Raw genomic sequence first — 24131 nt, 5'->3', positions numbered from 1 at the left:
TATTGAAGACATGAGCAAAGCCTGTCCACCTTTGCAAATATATCCAACATTTTCATCTTAGGTACAGCTCCAATTTACATGACTGGAGCTAGCAGCGAGGCATTCATGACTACAAAATGACTGCTCAGGGCATCAAAATCCAGGCGATTTGGAGAAATTTTCACAGAATCTTTCTTTTTTCCTGGGCACACATTTTCCTGAAGGTTTATAGAGGTTTCAGATTTTATAATTTCTACTCTTCCATCAAATAAAATAGTTGAGTTTGTTCTATAATATTTAGAGTAGAACTTTCTTTTTTAATCAATGCATACTACAAATTAACTTAGTCCATTGACAGACATACAGCATTTGATAACAAATCCCTTATTTACAGTGCTACATCTGTTAACAAGTGTGGTCTCATTGATGCATCCAGCTCTTTAGGACTGTTTTGTTACATAAATACTCTCCAAACTGAAAAGTATTATGAAATGTTGTATCATGCTCATCTTTTCTAAATTAACATTCTTCAGTATGCCTCTTTGGTTAATGCAAAGAAGGCACGGATTATAGTCTTTTCCATTGGGCATAACAAGGGGAATAATCTGTCATAAGATACTAGTTTGGAATGTATCTGGCAGATTTATGGCTATGACTTTGGAAAATGCTGGGTTCGAGAAGTAATTTCGAGCATTCTTTTCAATTAAAGCAACTTGGCTGCTCTGGGGAATTTCCTCTTGTTGGCACCAATATTGACTGTATAAAGTACAGGGAGCTTGGAGCAAATACTTGGATGTGCAAAAATGAGCTTTCACAAAGGCCATATAAAATAAGCCCCTGTCACTTTATAAGTAACAGCATCTGATCTGCTATTTATTAAATATGCTAGATCCAGGGGAACTTTACTTAAAACATCCTTGTAGAAGGGTAAGAGCTGTTGCATGGCTCTGCTCTGCCATAACCATGAGGTTGATTTACACAGCCTCTGTCCCTGCCACAATTTATTCTAACTTGATGGCCAAGAAGATTAGTACTGAGACAGCAATAACAGAGCTATCATTGCTGAATGCTTTTTCCCTTGGGCATTCCAGGCTGAGTAGTTGAGGAAACTTGAAGTGAAAAGCTGACTTCATAACTTTCTAATTTCTTTGATCCGGGTCAAGAAGGGAATCAGAGTAAGAACAACAGAAAGAGTATATCAGACAGTGATCCTCTTAAACAGAAACAATCTTTTAAGCCCACCCTGGGGCTGGCCTGCAGAACCAAAAGAAGCTAAACATGCTGGAATACTTAAGAAAATGACTCAATTTTAAAATGTGTGATTGATACCTGAAATTGTTGGTGAATTATACAAAGAAAACTATTTCATAGCTCTAACTCTACTGGAAAGGAAAACCTTCCTCTGTTGGGAATTATCTAAATTAACCTTGTTGTTTCTTTAAATACTTTCATATCATTTATAGAGACTTGACTGTCATAATAGGTTACTCTAAGGTTTGTGGACAATAGACAGATGCTTACCACTGTAGTTCTCTCTGAGGTTAACAGGACTCTGCATGGTTAAATATCACTCATTGCCTTGACAGTACATAATACCCTTAATTCTTTACACACAGATCAAATGTTAGTATTGGAGAACATCTGTTTCTGCTCATATATTATAGAAAAAAACCCCAAAGATTAAAAACTGGTAGCAGAGTTGAGAAATTTTCTATCAGAACTAAGCAATCATAATGTTAGCAATCCCTTCTTTCCTGGGTTGCCTGGGCTTTATATTTTTTTAGTATTCCATTACTGATTTATTCGTTTATTCTAACTTTAAATTAAGCAGCAACAGATACTCTTGTTAATACTGAATAAATATATTTTCCAGTTGAACTGTTTGAAACTGGAACAGGAAAAAAAGATATTTGAAGGTCCATCCATTCAGTTCAATTTAGGAGTGTCAGGCTATTTCATTCTATCATGGGCATTAAGAAAACAGCAGCAATAAGAAGAGAACCACATCACTCAGTGGCACAAAAGCTCCCATGTGTCTACTAAGTAAAATGGCTATAGCAGGTACATGGTGATTTCTGTTCCAAGACTTCTGTTCCACGTCACACCCTTTGCAGCCACACATTTGACAAGGGCTTGCCTCACGATTCAAAGGAGCACAATGCTCCAACAACCAACACACCCACATCCACCCAGACTTCAAGGTATGGTATTCCAGCCTCTGGCTCTGCACAGGCTTGGAGTTTGAGGAGGTGTGCCCAGGCAAACTATTTTTCCATGATTTACTGATTTCTAAGCTGGATGGTCAGGAAAAGCCACCAATGGCCTTATTAAACCACTTATTAAACCCCCTAGCATGGTCATTAAAGGGGACAGGTGGGAATCTCTGGAGCCAGAGCCTAAGGATGAGGTGACCCCATTAAGTGGGCCTTTGGCTGTCCCTGCAGGTCACCCAGCTCTGTGGGCTTCCAGCCTTCCCACTCTGAAAGGCAGCAGCTCTGCAGTGGCCAAAGTCCCCAGGGCAAAGGGGGATGAGCCTCTCTCTGGCTTTGCTACATGACCAGGCAAGGGTTCACAAATCCAAGGAAATCACAAATCCTTTTTTATTTCCCCTGTGAAAATTGTAATGAATATTAAAAATTTCAGTCCATTTGACCAAACTAAAATTGCATGTCTCAACAGAAAAGGATTCTCATGGGAAATTTCTGCCCAGATACAGTAACTTCTGCTCATGACTGAGAGAGATTTTCTTTCTAGCTTTTTCATGTATCAAGCTTTTTTCAACATATATATCACCGATACTGATTTACTAAATAAAGGTTTTTTTGACAGTAGCCTAGACTTTTTTAAATTCAATGGGAAAAACTCTAGGGTCTTGTCTCTACCATTTATCTGGATTTTTTTTAACAGTTTAAAATCACATAATTACATTATATGCATTCTATTTGTCACAAATGGTGGCAATTTAATACAGTAGCTCTGCAGTTTGCATATTTTTATAAATACTTAACAAGTAACTTTACAAAAATGTTCATGGTTGTTTCTTCTCTTTAATGCTTCCTTGTTGCAACATTGTTCAGTAATATAATAAAATTGTTTTTATAGCAAGCAAGACATTAAACATTTTATAAGAGGTTTTATTTGGTGAGTTAGCCAGGTATGACCTCCTAGATAAAAATTCATCTGCAGATGAAATACCTTCCTTTATGTCCTTCATTCCTTTTTCCAACTACTGCTACTGAACCACCATATTATACTGATGTTAAGAAAAGAATTCTAGAGATAATGGAGAAATTACTGTATCAGCCTCAACGTTTTCTCTTCTTCTTTTTCTGTATCTGCTTCCTATTCAGAACAGGAGTCATGCTTAGAGCAGACATCATCTGGACCTTTCTCATGTAGAGTTCATGAAGGTTATCATGTAGATAACTCCAATTACTGTAATAATGCCTCAAATTTTTGCTTAGAAAATGTCTTATCTTCAGAGAGAAAATAAACCAGTGTAGGAAACAGGGAATAAATAAGCTGTGTTCTTTTCTTCTAGTTCAAAACCAAAGTGGTTTGCACAGTTTCAGATTTATTCCACATATTCATGAAAGCTGTTGCCTCCCTATATTTTAGAGAGAGCTGGTGGTACTGAAGCTTTTATCTTAAACTACTTCCACCTGGCTTCATTTCTAACCCATGGGTACATGACTTGATCAAACCTTTGGGTTAGAAACTTGTTCCTGTGCTTTCAGCCCATTCAACTTCATTTTAATTTCTGTTGATAGCAACCAATATCTAACAACAATGCTGACACAACCTCCATCTGAATACACCAAAAAATACTATGTACCAGCAATCCTGAACTTCTTCCTTTGCCCCATTCTCCCACCCATTTTGTTGTGTCCTTCAGAAATCAGCCCACTTTACCACTTAAATAAAATAATCTCTTTGATCTTCACTTGAAATCAGATATAACTTTGATATATAAGCATTGCTTCTGCTCAGTAGTCTTTAAAGAATTTTAAGTCTTCTTTATTGTCAGTTGTAACTAAAGTCTCTCAGTTATATCCAAGCCCCTTCACAAAATTTTATCCATTGCCAAAGTATATAGGGATGAAAATGCTCAGTCTTCCAAATCCCAGGCCTTATGGAAAAGTGGCCTGGAATGGCTTTTCCCTCAATCTTTTCAAAAAGCACTCAGCTATGAACTCTGTAGGGCAGCAGAGTTTAGATTCTCTCAGGGGATAGTTTAGGCAAGTCAGAAGACAGTAGGAACAAAAAGCCACTAATGGGAAATAGGAAGAATTGGTAAAAATTAATCTGAAAAAAAAGACATTCCATCCCTTCTACTCCATTCCCTTAAAAAATGTCACCAAAGCTGGAAATAGAATTCTCTTAATTTGTTTGAATTGTAAGTTTGTAAAGAAGAGGGAAATTATGTTTTATTGTTTGAAAACAGCAAATTCTGTTGCATGAATATTGCTGTATTGAAATGGGAGTTTTAAGTTTGAGTGCTTCACAACTTTCCCAGCTTTGTACAGGCTGAGCTGCTGGTTTGCTTGTACCTTCCTTAATGCTTTTTATACTATTTAGTATAAGGCCTTTGCAAGACAGAAGCCTTTTTTCTTGAACATCCCTGGAAACATAAGCTAGCTAGTATCTGTGCTTATTTGAGCATACAGATGAAGTCAAACTACATGTTTGAAGCAGACCAAATAGAAATAGTTTATTTTAGCTGCTGTGCCACGCCATTGCCCTCTGAGATGGTTAAAGTACTTGGCAAACTCATGTTACAAAAATTCTAGTTAATAAGAAATTAGCTCAAGAATCTAAAATCCTAGCAGTGAGCAAGCTTTATTTTTCCATAAGCCCCACAGCAAAATTGCTCTTGCTTTAATCACTTTCAGAAAGACCAAAAGAAACATGAATATTTTGACATTATATCCTCCTGATGGACCTGGTTTTGCTGAAGTTTAGAAATCAATTCAGTAAATGCCTAGCTTTGGTTGCTTCAAATATACTCTGCATAATAAGAGATAAGAAAAGTGTTTTATTGTACAAACAGAAGATAGAGATAAGAGACTAAGCTTAGATACAGAGTTAAGATACTGAGTCTTTTCATGTTTCCTGTATGCATGCTATTTATTGTAGTTGATAAAACAATCCAAAATGCCTTGCCTTCCTGGTGTTGCTGTTTTATGCTACATTCTATGAGAATGAGTAAATTACAACATTTTTCAGTTAGTAAAGAAAACCATAAAATTGCAGTGAAGAGAAAAATATGCATCATAGAACATAATAAAGAGGAAATCCGCTTTGTTTTCTATTTTATGCTTTACTTTCAGCTCAAGAACATCCTAATCTGCACTGAAAGACCACAAAACTGAGGACTGTTTTAGTACAGATGAATGCCTTAATAAAAATACCATTTAAAGCAGAAATGGTGCTTTTTCTTTCAGAGGAATCTTCCCAGATTCATTCTGCTTAAAAAGTGCATGAAATTTACACTAGGGTAGAAAAATCAGTAAACCCCCACCATATGCTATCCTGATAACTGAGATGCAGCAGTGTATGACAGCTCTCATTTGCAAGAAGATAGGAGAAACACCATTTCTGTGAGGTTGCAGTTGAGACTTCTAGTGTTGAAAGCTGTACCTCTATGAAGAAAACTGATTCTACATGAATATCAGAGCATGCTTAACCTTGGATGGTCACCTGGGAACAGGGTCCACAAAAGCAGCATCTAAGTAACCCATCCAGCCACTATTTCTCTAACACAAGATGATCAAAATGATTAAGCAAAGGTTTGTCATGGAAGCACTCTTTAAGCCAAGGATGGCTGTAGAAGATCTGAGTGTGATTCAAAATGTGAACGAGCAAACTTGTGTAATATGGAAAAAAGGACAAACAGCATCACTAGCTGTTGGCTGAAGGCTGGATTCAGTACCCATAATAATTAAAGCATGTTAACAAATAATTTATGCTACCCTACGTCTCTCAGATCCTATGATTTTCATTCTGAATTTCTGAAACTTCACACTTAAAAGATGTCAGATAATTTGAACAGCTCTCCAGTGTACCTTGGCTCCTGAAAACAAAAACCTGTAGGAGACAAAAACTGGAACATGAAACTCACAAGAAAAGCACACATGAAAATATTATACATCTGGCATTTTTGGATTAACACCGTCACCAAAGAATGTTTTATTGTACACACATCTAGAGTTGCTCATGTTGTCAGAAGCACATTCTTGACTTCCTATCTATGACTTATTTGCAATACAGAAATGAATGGCTGAAAATGAGAATTGAAACCTTGTCATCTTTTCCCTTCTAGCAGAATTAGATGAACATTCAAAAATAACCCTGTTTACTACATGTCATTTTTCCTGTTAGAACTGAACAACAAACCAACAATGATTTTACAAAATTTGCTATTCATCACTGCTCACTGACACTTGTCCAAACAAATTACTGCCTATGGATTATCTGAAATTTAAGGCTATTATTTGCACATAATTATATGTGATAGATCACTCAAATCACATGTTATTTAGCTGTTAATTAGTTGATCTCTGTTCCATAAAAGTGAGTGTACCTGAAAATTTACCTTTAGAAAATTTACCTTTAGAATCCCTAAGTCATCCAATTCCTGGGGCTGGGGTTGGAGTTTGTGTTTTTTGGGGTTTTTTTTTTGTTTGTTTGGTTTGGTTTGGTTTTTTTTTTGTTTGGTTTGGTTTGTTTTGGGTTTTTGTTTTTTGGGTTTTTTTTTTTTTTTGGTTGAGTTTTTTGGTTTTGGTTTTGTTGGTTTTTTTTTTTTCTTTGTTTGTTTGTTTTTATTTTGTGCTGAGGGTATAATCTGACTAACTAGAGACATCTTTCCTGGTAATTTATGGAGACATCAGATTTGAAAGCTCATTCTGGTCTGAGTAAGCTGCCTAACAAATTTTTCATTTCCTTTTTCCTTGACATACAAGTCTCATGTAATAGGAGAGACATGCTTGATGTCATTCATATAGACTGTTCACAGATCCTGCTCTCACTTTGATTACCTATATGTGCACACTTGTCTCACTCTATCCCTCCTCAATGGCACACCATTTCAGACACCTGTTTCATCCTTGCCTTGAAACATTTGCCCTTTGTATTATCTTGAAGAGTCATACCTAATTTTGCTCTTAGTTTGCTCACTTTAGAACTCATTATATACCTGTCCTGAACCAGAAAACCTACATGTTGTGATTACCAGTTCAGTGGGTGTAGCCCAGTGGTGGTTACTTTACTAGTGGCTACCAGTTCCAAAGGCTGTAGCCCAGAGTCCTGCTGGAACCCTGGGAATCCCAAACAACATCCATACTCCTCTCCTCCTGCCAATGAAAACTTGGACAGGAGACAGGAAACCTAGACAAATGTTAGCTTCATGATTCCTTTTGCAACAAAGATCTCCAAACATAATTTTACTGATGAGTGGTTGCAACTTTTTCAGTACCTATTTATGTTTTCTTTTCACGACCTAATTATTTTTTCTTTTCAGCAATTATCTCGAGGATGAATTTTAGCTTCAGATCTACTGCATGGATCTGAAAGAGTTATACATGATTTGTACTTGGAGTTCCTCACAGTTGTCGGACATTATATTTATGTTAAAGTTACTATAAGCAGTCTGTTTCATCTGGCATTTCATCCTGGTCTCTGACTTTCTATTCAGGCAAAACATTCACTTCAGTCAATGATACTTTTGTGGAAGAACTAAAAGTGTGAGCCCAAGACTTCCTTCCACCATGTTACAATGGTGTATCTATATTTCAGACAGAAACTAAACACAGTTTTCTTTCTTTCTGATATGAAGAAAATAGAAGAAAGTTTGTAGTTTCCTTAATGTGAAATTGTGCAGACCAAATACTAGTAATACTTTAAGAAAATATGTGATTTATATCTTTTATATGGGGGGGTCAGTATGATATTGCAAGTATTTCTAATAAGATTTAAGTTAAAACTGTCCTGACACAAAGATTTCAATGTATTTCCTTAACTAAGCATTTTCTTTAGCATTCTCTATCTCCAATAGTTCTTCTTTGTTAAAGAAAAGATTCAGTGGCTACATGCTGTGGACAGTTGTTCTGATTTTTTGAAGTAGTTTCTAATGCTTTATGATTATTACATTTGTATGGGACAGTGATTATAGCACAAGAGATTACTGAAATACAAGTATTTTTAGACATTGGGGAGCTGTACATAGTTCCTGACTGCATCTGTTAAGATCCTGTAAAAACCGAGCCAGATGCTGCGTGGTATGCAAACACTCTGAGTTGCAGAGATCATGTGTGCAAAGACTACAAAAATACTCTCTAAAAAGTAACTGTGATTATGATCAACATGACAGGCAGCTAAGACTGAATTCTGTCCATTTAAATTGCATAATCCACACAAGTTTATTGGAAAACTTCAGCTGTCACTGAAACTGGTCCTACTTGTGGCAAAATTGCTCTCAAACACTTCATGTCAGCAATGACTGCTAACAGAGGCAAGTGGAGGGAAATATTTTAGAAACATAAAAATAAATACCTGCTGCTCAAGGAGTGATTGAAAATAATACACCATACCAGATTCTCAGCAGGTGTAAATCAGTTTAACTCCAGTGTACCTCTCTCAGGCACACACCATTTAGCTTTGAGACATGGAATAAAAGTCTGCAGTCTCCCTAACAAACGGCATTGCTGCATGTTACAGCTTTTAATATATGATCTGCATAATTTACTATGGTGTATTTCTCTACAAGTCACGGCTCACTGTAAGCTCAGCTGGCTGTTACAGCCTTAGATGGCAAACACTCACTCCTACACATGCATCTATTGAAGTCAGACCCTGTGCTCAACTGATTGGATCCAGAGCTGCAATTCTGATCTAAATACCAGAACTATACATGACACTTCCTTTGTGTTTATAGACCTGCTTCAGATATCACCCCAGACTTAAACTAACCTTTCTCTACTTGTAAGTAGCACAGTGCATGCTGCATTCTCTCTTTACAGCTACAACAGCCCTTGTTGAAATACAGTTTGCCATGTTTAAAATGTAATTTTAAAAGATGCATCGGCATAAGTTTTAACCCTTTTAAAAGATAGTGATTTTCCCTTTCATAGGTGTATGTGTGTGTATACAACTGTATCTATAGCTACATCTGTATCTACATTCTACATCTTCCTGTATTTAAAGTGGAGGCCACCAAGGATAAATATTGAGCACATTACTCTTTAATATTTTCATAAATTATCTGGGTGATGGGATCAAGTGTACCCTGATGAAATTTTCTGATACCAAACTGATGAGGGAAGTAGACATTTCAGAAGAGAGAGTCATGCTGCAGGAAGGCCAGAATAGGCTGGAAGGGTGGGCTAAAAATAACCGTAAAGGTCTTGAACCTGGTAAAGCATAATGCAGGAGCACAGCACAGGCTGGGATCTCCCTGGGGGGCAGCTCTGTGAAAGGGACCTGAGGATCCTGGTGGACAAGCAGGTCAGTGGGAGTGAACAGTGCTGCTGCTGCAGCAAAGAAAGCCAGCAGGAAGGACACTGGGCTGCATCAAAAAGGACATCACCAGCAGAGAGAAAGAAGTCATTATCCCACTCAGTATCCCAGCATTATCTTCCACCTGAAGGTGCTACTTCCTGGTCACACTTGGAATACTGAGTTCAGTTTTGGTCCCTGACACACCAAAAAGAAGAAAAAAAAAAACCAAAAACCATCAACAGGCTGAAGAGGATGCAGAGAAGGGTCACAGAGATGATCCAAGGACTGGGAAGCCTGCTATATGAGGAAGTACCACAAGAGCTGAGCTTGTTCAGCTTTGGAGAAAGCTGAGAAAGGGGAGACCTTATCACCGTGTTCCCATATTTAAAGGATGGATGGATGGATGGATGGATGGATGGATGGATGGATGGATGGATGGATACAAAGATGAAAATTCCCCTATCACAAGGACTCATATGGAAAAGACAAGTAGTAATGCTTACAAGTTGATCCTGGAGAGATTCCAATTGGACACGAGGAAAATTTTTCACAGTGAGAACAACCAGCCATTGGAATAGTCTCGCCAGTGAAGTGATGGATTCCCAAACACTGCACAGTTTTAAGATTCAGCTGCACAGGGTGCTGAGCCATCTTGTCTAGACTGTGCTTTTGCCAAGAATGGTTGGGCCAGATGATCCTTGAAGTCCCTTCAAATCTGGTATTCTAAGATTCTATGAATCTTTGACTCATTACAGTTATAGACTCCAAACAATTAATGATTGCAAATGTAACATTTTTGTTTCCAGATTACTTTTTTCCTCTGAAATTTGAATGCCAATATTTCTTTTTGCTTTACCTTTTGTAGAAATTAATATGCAAAATAAGGAAAAGCAAAATCCCTCGTGAAAAATTACCTATTGCTTATACTTAACAGCTAGCAGACATGAACCATGATTAAGAGAAGAAAATTACAATAAATCAAACTTCAGGGAACATTAACATTTGCACTGAGATTTCCATCAGTCAACTTGTTCCATTTAAACACGAAGACATTTGAAAAGCTACAGTTCTCTTCTTTTGAGGAAAGCAAGCCCCTACTACCATTAACTTTTGGAATTGGTCTACCCTTCTCTGAAGAATAAACCTGAAATCCAGCAGTCATTGCAGCTGCTAATGGTTTAAAAAGCACTTTCTATAGAAACTTTAAAAAATACTTAACATGTTATGGCTACATCAAGCTGAGTGACTGTGAACACTGGACCCCAGTATCTGTTTTGGGGCAGAATTGTACTACTGACTGACACATGTGACTAAACAGAGCTATTTGATTTCACAGTCCGCACAAACTGTGTCTAATAGCATTTTCAAGAGCTAAACCATGAAAGGAGAAGAAGCAGCCAACACAAGATGAATACTCAAAAAGCTTCTAAAAATGAGATGACACAAATCTGTGTTTAATTTCAAAACAAGTAGACATTTCTGGCCTTGAAAAGCAAAGATAAATAAAAGAAAGGATCTAGACAAGAAGAAAGAAAAGCATTGCACGTGACTCAGTTGGTTCAGAAGGTTATTAGTGTAATCACTAAGAGATATGCCCAAGTCAAGCTTTCCAAAATATAAAAGTTTGGTTGATTTTTAGGTTTGCTCATGTATTATTCACTGTCTCAAGCAATAACTTTGAAAATTACTAAGTGGTAAAATGGTCAAAATTATCTGAAACAGATTTCTTTTTAAACTGATGGCTGCCTTTTTAACTCTATATTTTCATAAGTTTTATGTTTGTAAAGACCTTTAAACTCGACTTTGAAAGATTTACAATCACTGGGACATGAGGAAGGCTGTTCATTGACTTGTGCTCATAGTATCTGCAATAGCAGAAACAAAATTTGTTCAGAAAGAGATGTACAATATTCTACTTCCTTCTACTTCTGAAGAAAAAGCATCTTTTCACAAAACAGAAGGTTTATAACACTGATACTACGCAATAAAGACAATATAACACACTGAATCATTTCAAAATACAAATATTTTGGGAAAATTCATCTAACTAGAGAACCCATTTTTCATACATTGTATCAAGTATTTACATAATCCTATTTTAAATAAATATGCCAGAATTTTTGTAAGGGTTTTAATTAGAAGATTAATTTTCATTAGCCAGAAAACCTAAAAAACAATAAAAAAAATCACACTGCAAAGCACATTAATCTGATTTTATCTAATGATCATACTTTAGTGTTCACGCAGTCCCAGATGAATACACAGATTGTGGCCTGGTTGAAAACAATGGAAAAAACTCCATTAGCTATTAAAAGAGTTAGAATTTCAAACCCAGTCTAAGCTTGAATAGTGAATAGTAGGGAAAAAACCTTCATTAAGTGAAATGCCAAACAGCTGTAACAGCTACTGAAGGTCACAGAGACATGGCCCATTGCTGAAGATGTTCAGCTTCTGGTAGCTCTAGATCTGAGTGTTTCTCTGTGAAACACACAATTCTGTCTTAGCTACACAAAGTACATATTCAGCATCTTATTTTTATCCATCTGTGATGACACTTAAATTCTGGTTTATTTTTCTCCAAACTGCCTTCTGTGATCTCAGTAAGCAGAATTTTATTTTTAGATCAGTAACACTCTTTTTTCAAAACAGATATTATGTCTTATTACCACACAGGCGTGTCTGTGGTACAAACTGTATGCTCATTTATGGTCAGTTTTGCACATGAAATAATCCTGACTTAGAGAATAAAGAGAGAACAGTGATTCAGATATGTCACAAGAAAGAAGAAGGCTAAGTTATTTTTGCTGTTTTCTTATGTGGTAGGTTAATACCAACATAATTTTTCATATAAAAATAAAAGTGCTATCACATAGGATTTATAATGATGTTTAAATATAGGTATGGGGTTTTATAAGTAATCCTTTCACTTGCTCTAAAATCATGACCATAAAAAGATAACTGTACTCTGCCTAAAAGAAGAAAACTTTTTGTTCTTAAAATTATGGTGCATTTTCATATCTCTGAGCATTATGTCATAAATACAGTGCTGTAGATTCTCCACTCACCTTATCTCAAACTGATAAAATTCACACATAGAAGACAAGATCCTCACTTGTTTTTAAATTCTGCAACCCTCTGTACAGTCCCAGGAAGGACTGTCATGGGGAAAACGTAGTAGGAAAGGGCTACCAGAGGTGAGATCACAAGATATAATACTGAGATTGTAGCAGCTGTAAACCCCAGTGAGATATTTGTATAACCAAGAGCTGGAACCTTTGCTTATACCTTGATTAAGTCTTCGTTTCTCATGACTCTCATGGAACACTGCAAAAAAAAAGCATTTTTTTAAAAAAGCACTAAATCATGTTTTATGTAAAAGAGCTAAATAGAGAATATAGTTGTGATATGATATAAATTAATTTAAATATACCTTGAAAATTGTCCTGAATATTGGTTATACCTCAAAATTTATAGCTCCAGTCTATTTACCTTGAAAGCAATTATTGTGTAATTGGAAAAGGCCTGGAACTTTGTGTTGGGTTGCCTTTGTCTGGCTGCCAGAGAGCCACTTAGCTTCTCTCACTGTCCCACTCAAAGAGGATAAGAGCAGGAAGTATGATGAAAAAGCTTTTGGGTCAAGGTAAAGCCAGGGAAATCACAAGTCACTGGCATCAGGAAAAGATTGATCAAGTTGTGGGAAAATAATTTCATGCCAGTTTTAATAGATTTGGAGCCAAATTAAAACACCACCTTCCCCAACACCAACACTTCTGTCACCCACTCAATTTCACTCTTTCATTCTGAGGTCCCCTATATCCCCCAGCCATGTCCAAGAGGTGCAGAGGGGATGGGGAGTGTGAGGTTACTATGAGTACATGACAGTCCCTTCCTGCCTCTCCCTCCTTCTCACATTTTTTCCCAGCTCCAGTGTAGATCCTGTCCACAGGCTGCAAGCTCCTGTCCATGGGTTGGAGTTCCTCTCCATGGGTCTCAGTTCTTATCAGGAGAAGCTGCTGCAGTGTAGCCTCCTCAGGGCCACAGTGGCTGTCATGAGAACCTGCTCCAGCCTGGGTGCAATTCCCATCACTTGCTACAATGTGTGCTCTACGGGGCCATGGCTCCTGTCAGGGGAACCAGCTCCAGCATGGGCTGTCCATGGCCACAGTTCTTGTCAGGAAAACTCTGCACCAGTCTGCTCTCCAGGGCCACAGCTGCTTTCAGGAAAGCTTGCTACAGAATGGGCTCTCCACAGTCAGTAGCTCCTCCAGGCCATATCCACATATTCACTGGACAAGGATGAGGTCCCGGAGGAGCCACGGCCTGGGTACCTTTAATGGCGTCTCGTCTTTGCAGGCCACAGGAGTCTCTGCTCTGGCACCTGTGGTGCCTTTCCCACTCCTGCCCTACCCCTGGTGCTTGCAGGGTTGTCCCTCACTCTTTTCCTGTCACACCTCACCACCTGAGCAGCACTTTGTCCTTTGTCAGGGACTGCCAGAGGCGTCCTCAGCATGGCTGCCTGGCGCAGCCCTCAGGAGCTACTGAGGGAACCGGCTGGAACCGGCCGGAACCGGCTGGAACCGGCTGGAACCGGCCAGAACCAGCCTCTCCCACAGGGTGCCTGCAGCTGCCCTGGTGCCCGCGGCCTGCCAGGGACGCCCTAAGAGACCTGCCAGCAATCCCTCAAGGCTCAAGGCACAACACCTTCCCTGCCAGGCGTCATGGATTCGGCCGAGCCTCTTCGGCCTTGGGACAAGATGGGGAAGAACACAGGGAACGTGTGGCGGACATGGCCAAGCCCTGACGTGCCCGGCGCAGCAGCTGAGGGAAAAGAAATACAGCTGTGGACCAGCTCCCAGATAGAGCTGGAAACTGGTACAACTTCAGGCACTGAGTCTCTAACAAAGAGCTCATGTATGAGCTGAACTTTCAGTTCACTAAAATTCAGAGCCATGCTACAGCTGAGCACACACCTGCATGGTCCTCCAGGACATGAGTGATTGTCTCACTGGAGTTATCAAACAGCCAGTTTCACCGTGCTTTCCACTCCTTTATAAATGTGTATGCAGAGAGTAACTGCTCCGTGTGTCTGTACAGATCTCCCCACAAAGACATAGACCAGCAAGCGTAGTTGGATGCAAATTACCACTTTTGTGCAAGACACACACATGGCCTTTCTTTGACTTTTGGAAGTACGGCTTCATTAAAAGGAAATAAAATTATAGATCTTATTCCTTCCTTAGGAAATCAATGGCATCTTTGAATTGTAATATGTTGTTTTTATGGGAAGACTCCTGTACTGAAATTTGTTAAGGTATCTTATTTATTGTGTTGCTGTAACACACAATTGTTTTGGGATTGGTGTATTTTAGCCACAAGAGCTGAATATCAATATTCTTTGAAGAAAAAATGCACTCAGGGTATTCTCTTCTCAGACCAGATATACTGTGGTGCACTTGCTCAGTTATAATAAGCACTTACTGAAAATGTTTTTCAGACATGATCCCAATGCATCTAGAATGTGTAAATTTTTAGAATAATGGAAAGGAAAAGCATGAGTATACTATGAATTCTCAGGTTTATTTTGCAACAGAAGACATAGCCCATAGAATATAATATTAAAATACAAATGTACATGGTTTATACATGAATACTGGGCAATAAGTCTATAGATTTTACAAGTGCACAAAAGGCCATATACATTTCAAATACATCCAGCTATAATTAAAACATTTCAGAAATAAACTGAGAATTAGGACATGTGAAAATCTAACCTAAAAAAGAAAATATTAAAGCTACTACATGCAGTATTCTAAAACAGAGCAAGGACAACTCAGAGAAACTTTGTCAAGTAGAACAGCATCTCATTGGTTCATTTCATTACAAGTTTTCTAGCAACAACATGTAACATGGTTTATAGTGTCCATTATATATACAGAGAAAAAAAACCAGCCAAACAAACAGGCAAATAGACACAGCCTACTCTGTCAAAATAACAGGAACAACTAAGGTTACCTGTAAGTGGATGAACTCTTGGTAGTATATCCTCTACATACTTTGTTGTCTGCCTAGTCTCAATGCTACTACATTTTCCTTTAATGCAAGTGTAACTTGAAAAAAAGTTCTCTTTCAAATTTCATGACAATGATACAGATTAAGTTTTGCTCCTCCAAGCCAACAAAAATTCTTAATGCTTAAATTGTCAGGGTCTAAACTTGTATTGGACCTGATAACTATGAAATCACAGATACACAACTGGCAAATGACTACTTACGAATGTAATGCCAGTACCAAGGGCATTTTAAGTTGACATTTTAACAACCAGAGCTCTGATAGCTTTCCAGATAATTTTTGCTTTCCCTAATTTTTAAAAAGGTTAATAAATTCATGAAGACACAGTATGGAGAATGGATGGGGTTTGGGTTTTGAACTCATACTAAGAGTATCCATGAAAGGAGTACAAGAAAAATATTAATATACATACATGAGAAACATAACAATCTAGAAAAATCTTTTATTTTCATCTCTTCTGAAGAATTCCAAAAGTGTCATGTTGTTCATACGACTATAAAAAATCACTCAGTTTTCACTGCCTTCTACCATAATTCCTTCTTATCATATTGCTGTACTGGATCATATACAGGACTTCATGCTAGCATCAAAGAAATGAAAATTGAAATATTTTTAATATACTCTCTCAGGAAGCAGAATCAGACATAATAATTACCATCCTTCATAAAGGTGACCTGGAGTCCATATTCAGAGTTATGATCTCATTGTGATGTTGTGTGATGAAGCACAGTATCACATCTTGAAAAATGTATGTTATGGTATACTGAAGAAAAGACTGAAATTGGAATGGCATTTCCTCCAGATGTTTCCTTTCAACAGTTCTCTTCCAACAACTGTTTCAGTTTGGGTTTTTGGTGGATTATTTTCAAGAAATAAGGAGGTCTTGTGAGGTATTTTTCCTATCTGAAATATTAGCTGTTGTCACTGCTGGAAGAATATGGTCTACACACATCCACCCTTTCTAATTTGAGGGCTGTTTTCATAGTGCTTAGTTTTTCTATGGAGCCAAAGGCTTTCGGCCTCAGCATCATTTGACTCAGTTTCTAAACTCTTAATTGCCCAATTTGCACCAATCATTGACCATGCACATTTTTTGTTAGAAATTATTTTTTAAAAATTTAAAAATAAATGAGAGAGACAACAAAGAACCTTACATTCCTCTCAAAATATTAATTAAAGTGTTCTTATGGAAACCTTTGTAAAATAAAAACAATTCAGGCAGTCCTGTGCAACATAACACAGTCATTGTATTGATACATGCACATACTTAAACACTGATGCAAATTGAAACTAACATTAATGGTAAGCGCTCCATAAATTCATACCTGAGTACAGAACTGATCCTTCTTTTCAGCAAAACTAATATCTACTTGTCTAAATAACCAAGCTTGTGCTTTTACTTTGTGCTCCAGTTTATCTTGCTTAGCAGATGTAACAGACCAATGTCTAACTTAAAATTGCTTTGCAGCTAAGAAATAAATCTACGCAAAGTTTTTTCAGATTCTGTTCCATTTCCATTGCATCCAATCTCATCAGCAGACATGTGGAACCTATGGAAACACAATATCAGTAAGTGGTCGGAATTTTTTCAGTGTAGAGATAAATGTGTTGAAATGTTGATTAATTATGGAAAATTAATCATGAAAAAGTGTTCATTTAAATAAATTATTAATTTTGAAAAAATAAAATTACTTTTTATGTTGAAATTCTCTGAACATACATATTTCCTTTTTATCTCAAAGAAATCAGATCTAACTAAAATATTTGTTTTTAAAAGTGATAATAATGAAAAAAAATGCTACAACTGTGCTGAACCAGACTTTTACAAAGAAAGACACAGAAATGGTGCATGAAAACACTCTTTGTTTGAATTGCAGATGGGAAAGTTTCAAAAGTTCAGCAATTCCTTTGGGATGGGAAAAGAAGTTACTGCCCAATTCTGCTCAGAACCAGTTATTTTGTTGTGTCTGATCTTGCAACTCAAGAATCGGACAAAATTTTAAGAAATAAAAAAGGATATGCAATGCATCAATCACACATATACATATAATGATTAATTTCCAGTCCTACCTATCTGTAAATCAAAATGCAGCTATTAGTTAAACTGTTATTAACTATAATTATCTTTTGTTTGCTTCTTCTAGTCAGGTTGCCATAGTCATTTTCTGTATGACACTATTATATGTTTAAATACCGGAAAGCTCTTTTGGCAGATCAGTCTTTACTTCAGCAGCGCAATTTTTCAAGGGAAGAAAAAACTTCTTTAAAGTATTTCCTAAAAGGACATCATATGAGTGTAAATATATTATAAGCTGATTAAATTAAAAGATTGTTTCTCTTTAACTGATTCTAAATGAAATTCAGATCTCTAAAGAGAACATAAGCAAAATTATACAATTAAGAACCTTGCTAACATTTGCTTCTTTTTGGTGCCTCAGACATCTGTGCTTAATTATATTTGTCACTGGACAATGCAACCTCTTCATGAGAGCTCACATGTATCTTACAGCAGAGGGAAGATGAAGTTTCTTGAAAACAGCCTTAGAGGTAAGAGTGTATTTGCCTTCTATAATTTCTCAGATGACAGCATATGAATAATAGATTCTGTGGCCCACTGCCATTGTTGGGGGGTGGTGGAGGAGAAACTTACATAAAAAGAAGATGTAGTTATGGTCTGACCAAAACCCTAGATTTTCCATGTTTCAGTAAATCAGAAATGTTTAGAAACTTCAAATTTGAAATAACACTATTTAAGTACTTAGATAATTTAAAAATTAAACTTTCATGTCTTTCTAATTAGGAACAGGATCTCAACCACTGATTGTTTTTATTTCTAATTCAGAGTAGATTTGGAGACACTCTTCCATAAGCAGCAGTAGGCTTACATGGCACACAGGAGACCAGGGACAGACACAGCTGAAAGCAGCCATATCCATGAAGATTTTTAGCAACATGTGCTTTCATGTATTTATAACACAGCAAAAGCAGTCATGTGATCAGTTACCCAACACCAGCCTATACACAGGACTTAATTTAATACAAATGCCTTCCAGCTTAGGGAATCAAAAAGTATGTGTTCCAAAGAAAGCTGACAGACATTCAAAATCAGTATGTTCTTCCTTCAGTAATTTTCTTACCCTTCTTCTCACCAGCACCGGTGAAAAGAAAGGAAAGAAACTGCTTCATTTTAAGTTAGATGTGTAGGTTTGAACTTTGTTGCTACTTCTAGAAAGCTAAGGCTGTTACCTGAGAAAGCTCCTAAAGCTGCAGCATCAGTACAAACCATCCTATACATACAACCAATACAACTGGCCAGCTACAAATGTGATCTAGGTTTGGGGGTTTTTGCTGAGTTATTTTTAACTCAGATCACTTCTCTGATGTGTTTCACTGCTCAGACACTGAACAGTATCAGTGTAAAAGGGGTACTGTATGATTCCAGAACAAGCAGCAAGAGATGAGGACAGTCAGATGAAATGCACACATCTGCTGTAAAAAATGTTGCCAAACTGCAGACTAATACAATTAACAAATCATCCCACTGGCTCCTCTGAAATTGCCTTAGATGGTAAACCAAATTCAAGCACAAGAGCAAGTCACTGTGATATTTTGCTTCTATTGTTATTAACCCACAGAGGACTGTGGGAGATGTGCTGTTACGAATGAATAGCAGCAAGATGTTTTGGGGAGAACTTTTTTTATTATTTCAGGATATAAACTGATACATAACTGATATTTAAATACAGGTACTTGGCTTCCAGTGTTGGTTCCACCTTTTCTGCAAATTCTCTTAATCCCTAATAAAACTCAAGTTCTCTCTCCATTACTCCATATTATCAGTTGCATTTATTCTGATCTCTGCCTAGTATCTGAATGGTACTGAAACCTACAAATATTTCTCAAAATATGGATTTCTGACTCTCCAGCAATTTATATTCCACTGATTTCATTGATGCCTGAGGGATCATGATCACATCCACTCTAGCAGAGTCTAGGAGACAACACACACATTTCTTTCTGACAGGTGATGTAGAGCTCTCAATTTCATATCATAGCTGATAAGCAGCTATGTATGCAGTAATTGAATCCCACAACTTTACAATCTACCTTTTCCTGTCAGCTAGGAACACAGCCACCATCTCAACATGGTTCCTGCATCGTGGTGCTACAACCATGTTACAATTTTTCACCAATTAAACCACAATTTAGCATTTCAGTTTTGAATCATGTTTGTTTTGCTGCTTTGAAAATGAGGATGAAAACTTCTTGAGTAGTAGAAATGCAGATTCACAGCTGCTGTTGATTGTTTTAACTCCTTTGATGTCAGTAATTGGAAGGAAGATAAATAGCAGCTGAGGAGCTGTTTGCCTCCTTTGCACGAAACAACCACTGCTCCATATCAGTGTCATCCAGAGAAGCCCTCTGATGGCTCTAGAGATGAGGAATCAAAAGAAGATACACTGCTGACTGGCTGTCAGATCTTCCACTGTGCTGATCTCATTCCAGAAACTACACATCTGTATGTGGTCAGGATGACAAGATGTTTCACTCTGCATTGCCTCAGTGCCCCTAGTTGCTCAGCATTTTGCAGAAATGTGAAACTTTCCACATTTCCACTAACTTAGTGGAAATGAAAGGGGGGTATTTTCCCAAGCTTAAAATCCATGTTCTAAATTTCCATTACGGAAATCTCACGTTATTTCTAATGTGTATAATATTCAATAGTTGCAATCATACTGGATTTTATTCCAGATGCAGTAGGTAATCTTTGTAACTAAAACTTTCTTTTAGAAGTTCTTCTATTCTTGTTTTTCAGATTCAAAATACCATTATACATAGGTTATCCATATACAGGAATTATTATAGCAACACGGAAGCCCTGGTATTCAAAGGATTTCAGTAAGGCAAGGTCTGCAGATAGAAATAAAAGCCTTGATTTCAGGATGAACACAACTCAGTATGAGCTAAATCAAGAGTCAGCAACTGATTGCTGACACACAGAAAAGCTCCTCACTAAGATCAAGGGAGCCCTTACAAAGTCTGCCAAATACCAGATCTCTTGCATAATGCTCAGTTTCCTTTGTTCCTTTGCTGAGGAGGCATGGCTGCTAACTTTGTCAGCAACTTAAGAAATGAACAGGAATGTGAAAAAGTTACTCTAAAATGTAAAAGAAGCGATGGGGGGTTGTTTTGACTACATCACACGTGAAAGGAAGGCGCCATCAACAGTGAGCAGTCTTGTGCAACATGGCTAGGCCAGGCTCACTGTGCTCTGCTTCTGCGGCACTGGTTTCAGGAACCAAACACCCTCCCACTGGGGGACAGCAGGCAAGACTCCCTCAGCACAGCGGCTGTGGGAAGGACTTTCAACACAGGGGTACTGGGTTTCTTCTTAAATCTAAAAGGAAAACTCAAATCTTCCCCACACTTCCTTTCTCGGAACACGGTCCTGCGCTTGAGCTGCCCGCCCGCTGCTCGGCGGGAGATTTTAGGATAAGTTTCCAGTATCTCCTTCCCCCTTTGCCGGCCCGGCCGGGCAAGTGTGTCGAGGCGAAGAGAGGGGGACGCGGCTCTCTCTGCTCCGCCGGTGTCGGGATGGCCGCGTCCCACGGGGGCACTGCCCGGGGACACTGGGGCCATGTCCCTTCCGCAGCGTCCCCAGGGGCGCGGACGGGGCGGGGAGAAACCCGACCCCCGCCGCCTGGGCAGGGAGAGGGGCTGCGGCCGCGCGGGAGGAGGTGGCGGCGTGGCCGTGTGAGTCCCCCGTTCGCGGGGACACCCCCAGCCAGGGCTGCGGGGAGGGTGACCCAGAGCGGGGCAGGGCGGGGCGGGGCGGGGCGCGGCCCTGCCCTCTCGCTGAGCGGAGAGGCGGGAAGCCGGCGTCGCTGCGCTCCCGGTCGGCCGGAGGCATGCGGAGCTGCGGGAGGGCGCGGGGCGCTGCGGGCTGGGCCGCCCCGCTGCTCCTGCTTTGGCAGTGCCTGCCGACGGCGCGGCCCTACAACCTGGACACGCAGCACGCGCTGCTCTTCAGCGGGAGCAACGGGACCTTCTTCGGGTACTCGGTTCTCCTGCACCGCCACGGCGAGGAGCGATGGTGAGTCCCCGGCCCGGCCGCCCCCGCGGGGGCCCGTCGCGCCTTGTCCTGGACACGGCTCCTCACGCTGCCGTCTCTGCCCCGCAGGCTGGTGGTGGGCGCGCCCCGGGCCAGCTGGCCCGCCAACGAGTCCGTGGTCAACCCCGGGGCCATATTCCGGTGCCGGATCGGGGAGAGCTCCAGCGGAGGGTGCGAGCAGCTCCAGCTGGGTGAGTCGGCGGCGGGACGTGGGCGGGGAAACCCCTGGCGCGGGGCGGCGGCCGCGGACGGACGGTCGGTGCCCTCCGCCGTGCGCGCACCGCGGCTCCGCTCCGCTGCCTTGCGGGATGTGCTGGGCCCTTCCGGCTCAAACTGCAGAGTGCTCCGCTTCTCGCCAAAGGGCGAGATCAGCGCTATTGCCCAAGGACTGTAGCGGCGGCATCAAGAGAGATAACACGCACCAAAACTTGATTTCGGGAAGTTAGGTGTGACAGATGTCGTTCCCGCAGCCGTTTCGCACGTTTCAGCCTCCGAGTCAAAAGCCCCATGAGAGTTTCGGTCTGAGCCTACTCTGTGGAGAAGAGCTGGTGCAGCTTTCAGGACAGTGGGTGAATGTAATAAGCTCAGGGATGGGAGGGTGGAAGTATGTGCCTAAATCATGTATTCTCCTGCAAAGCCTTCTCTTTGTAGAAGCCACCCTGAAGTAACTCTGAACCACAGCTGTCTTGCTGATGGATTCTCCCTGCTTGCAGATTTATTGGAGTTGCAGGGAAACAGTTATTTTTTGACTGAATCAGTTTTTATGGATCCTGCATTTAACTTCTCTCTATCTTCACAGTCTCCATACTTGGGAGATGTAACTGGCTGAACTTAACTTTCAAGCGTTTGATACTTGTTAAAAAGGGGAAGGCTTTGCACTGGGCTGCCATGAACATGTGTGAATTGCTTTGGGTTCTCTTCCTGTCCCACTTGCATACAGTACTGTTCATGCTATTCATATGCTATGGAGAGAATCCTCCTCAACTTGTACTCTGCCACCCTCTGACCAAGAGTATCCCATCCGTTATGAGCACGCCGCCCAGTAAGAAGCAGCGCGGGAAAAGGGCTATCAAAATATTTGAAAGCAATAGTGCACCATGAACTGGTGGCTGTCAGGGTGGAGCTCAGCATTCTGTGACCAAAAAAAATACTAAAACAATTATTTCTCTAAATGTCTGTGCATAAAACTTAGAACTGACAGGTTCTATCCTTTTTTTTTTTTTTTTTTTGCTACAAATCAGTATAAGGGTTTCATTTTGTAACTGGTATACAAAAACCTGAGGTACTTCAGTGGTGTTTTACATGTAGTCCTATAAGAAAAAGACAAGCAGTTGCTGCTAGAAAGAATGGAAATTAAATTTATATCAGCCCAAGTAGCTTTTTGGGGTTTTGTTGATTAATTTCATTCCAGTACTATATCTGTTAAAAAGTTATATATAACAAAGAGCTTTTTTTTTTTTTTGGACTGCCTGTTTCTTGTGAGGAGGCTTGCAAAAAGTCTTAAGAGGTCAACTAAAGTGGTGAAGTAACATATGCTAAGAGTCAATAAATCCCTGTTCCTGGATTGGTGGTAAAAATAGTCCTTTACTGTGTGAGGGAAGAAAAGGAAGGATTGAAATTTTCAGGTTCTTTGAAACCTACAAACATCTGCAGTGCCTCTCAGTTTGCTCATTTAGCCAATGGCGAAACAAAATCTCTAAAGAAATATTATGATGGGTTTTTCTTCAATAGCTTAAGGGATTCTAAGTGAAATGAGGCAACAGGTATATGAAAAAGTTTATGTGGTTCCAAAGGCTTAGCTTAACATGGCCTCTATTCCCAGGATTAAAGGCTGCAGGTTACACAACATACTTTTTAAAACAATAGTTATACCATATGAGATTTTTGCAAGCTAGGTTTCCATTACTGCTAGATGACATCTTTGCATCACTAAGGTTTGTCTGTAGTATTTCTGAAGTTAAACAGAAGCTGAAAAGAAGTGCTGTATTGAAAAACAGGTCATTGAGGTCAGCGAAGAAGCCAAAGGCAGCTGTGATACATGGGATGTGAATGAAGTGGCATAGTATCTGAGGTCAGAGAAATATGCAGGGGAACTTGGAATTACAAAGCTGAACTTAATTATCTCTCGTCTAACTCATTCAAGTTTGGGTTCTGATCTCATAGAATAGGGAATTTCCTTAGAAAAATGTGCGGCAGTATATTGCATTGCTGAACAGGCACAATGAGAAATAAGTGTTTCTATCTTGTTCTTAAATAGTTGAATTCACATTTTCTTCTGGTAAAAACAGCTTTGAGGTGGTAAGTTTCCAATTATAAGTCATAATATAAGAAAAAGTAGAGGTGCTATCAGGCAATAGAAATGGCTTTCCAAATGTTGGGGTTCTGTATTAAATGGGTGTGAATTACTTAGAGATACAAATATGTTAAAATAGTTTATCGCTCCTTTTCACTAAAGTAGCCTTGAAACTGCCATAAC

At 39.3% G+C, this 24131-nt stretch overlaps 1 protein-coding gene across 1 annotated transcript in view; it reads left to right on the top strand.

The window, feature by feature from the left end:
- The first annotated feature begins 21452 nt into the window (after positions 1–21452).
- ITGA4 (integrin subunit alpha 4) overlaps positions 21453–24131 on the top strand; it is a 35086-nt gene continuing 32407 nt past the window's right edge. Inside the window, exons 1-2 of the mRNA XM_053947699.1 lie at positions 21453–21637; positions 21725–21846. Coding sequence (XP_053803674.1) covers positions 21453–21637; positions 21725–21846 — 307 coding nt within the window. The remainder of the gene's footprint in view (positions 21638–21724; positions 21847–24131) is intronic.

The sequence above is a fragment of the Vidua chalybeata genome, chromosome 7 (genome assembly GCF_026979565.1).
Source record: "Vidua chalybeata isolate OUT-0048 chromosome 7, bVidCha1 merged haplotype, whole genome shotgun sequence".
Lineage (NCBI taxonomy): Eukaryota > Metazoa > Chordata > Aves > Passeriformes > Viduidae > Vidua > Vidua chalybeata.
The sequence above is the reverse complement of the archived record's forward strand: the minus strand, read 5'-3'. Positions and strand labels throughout refer to the sequence as shown.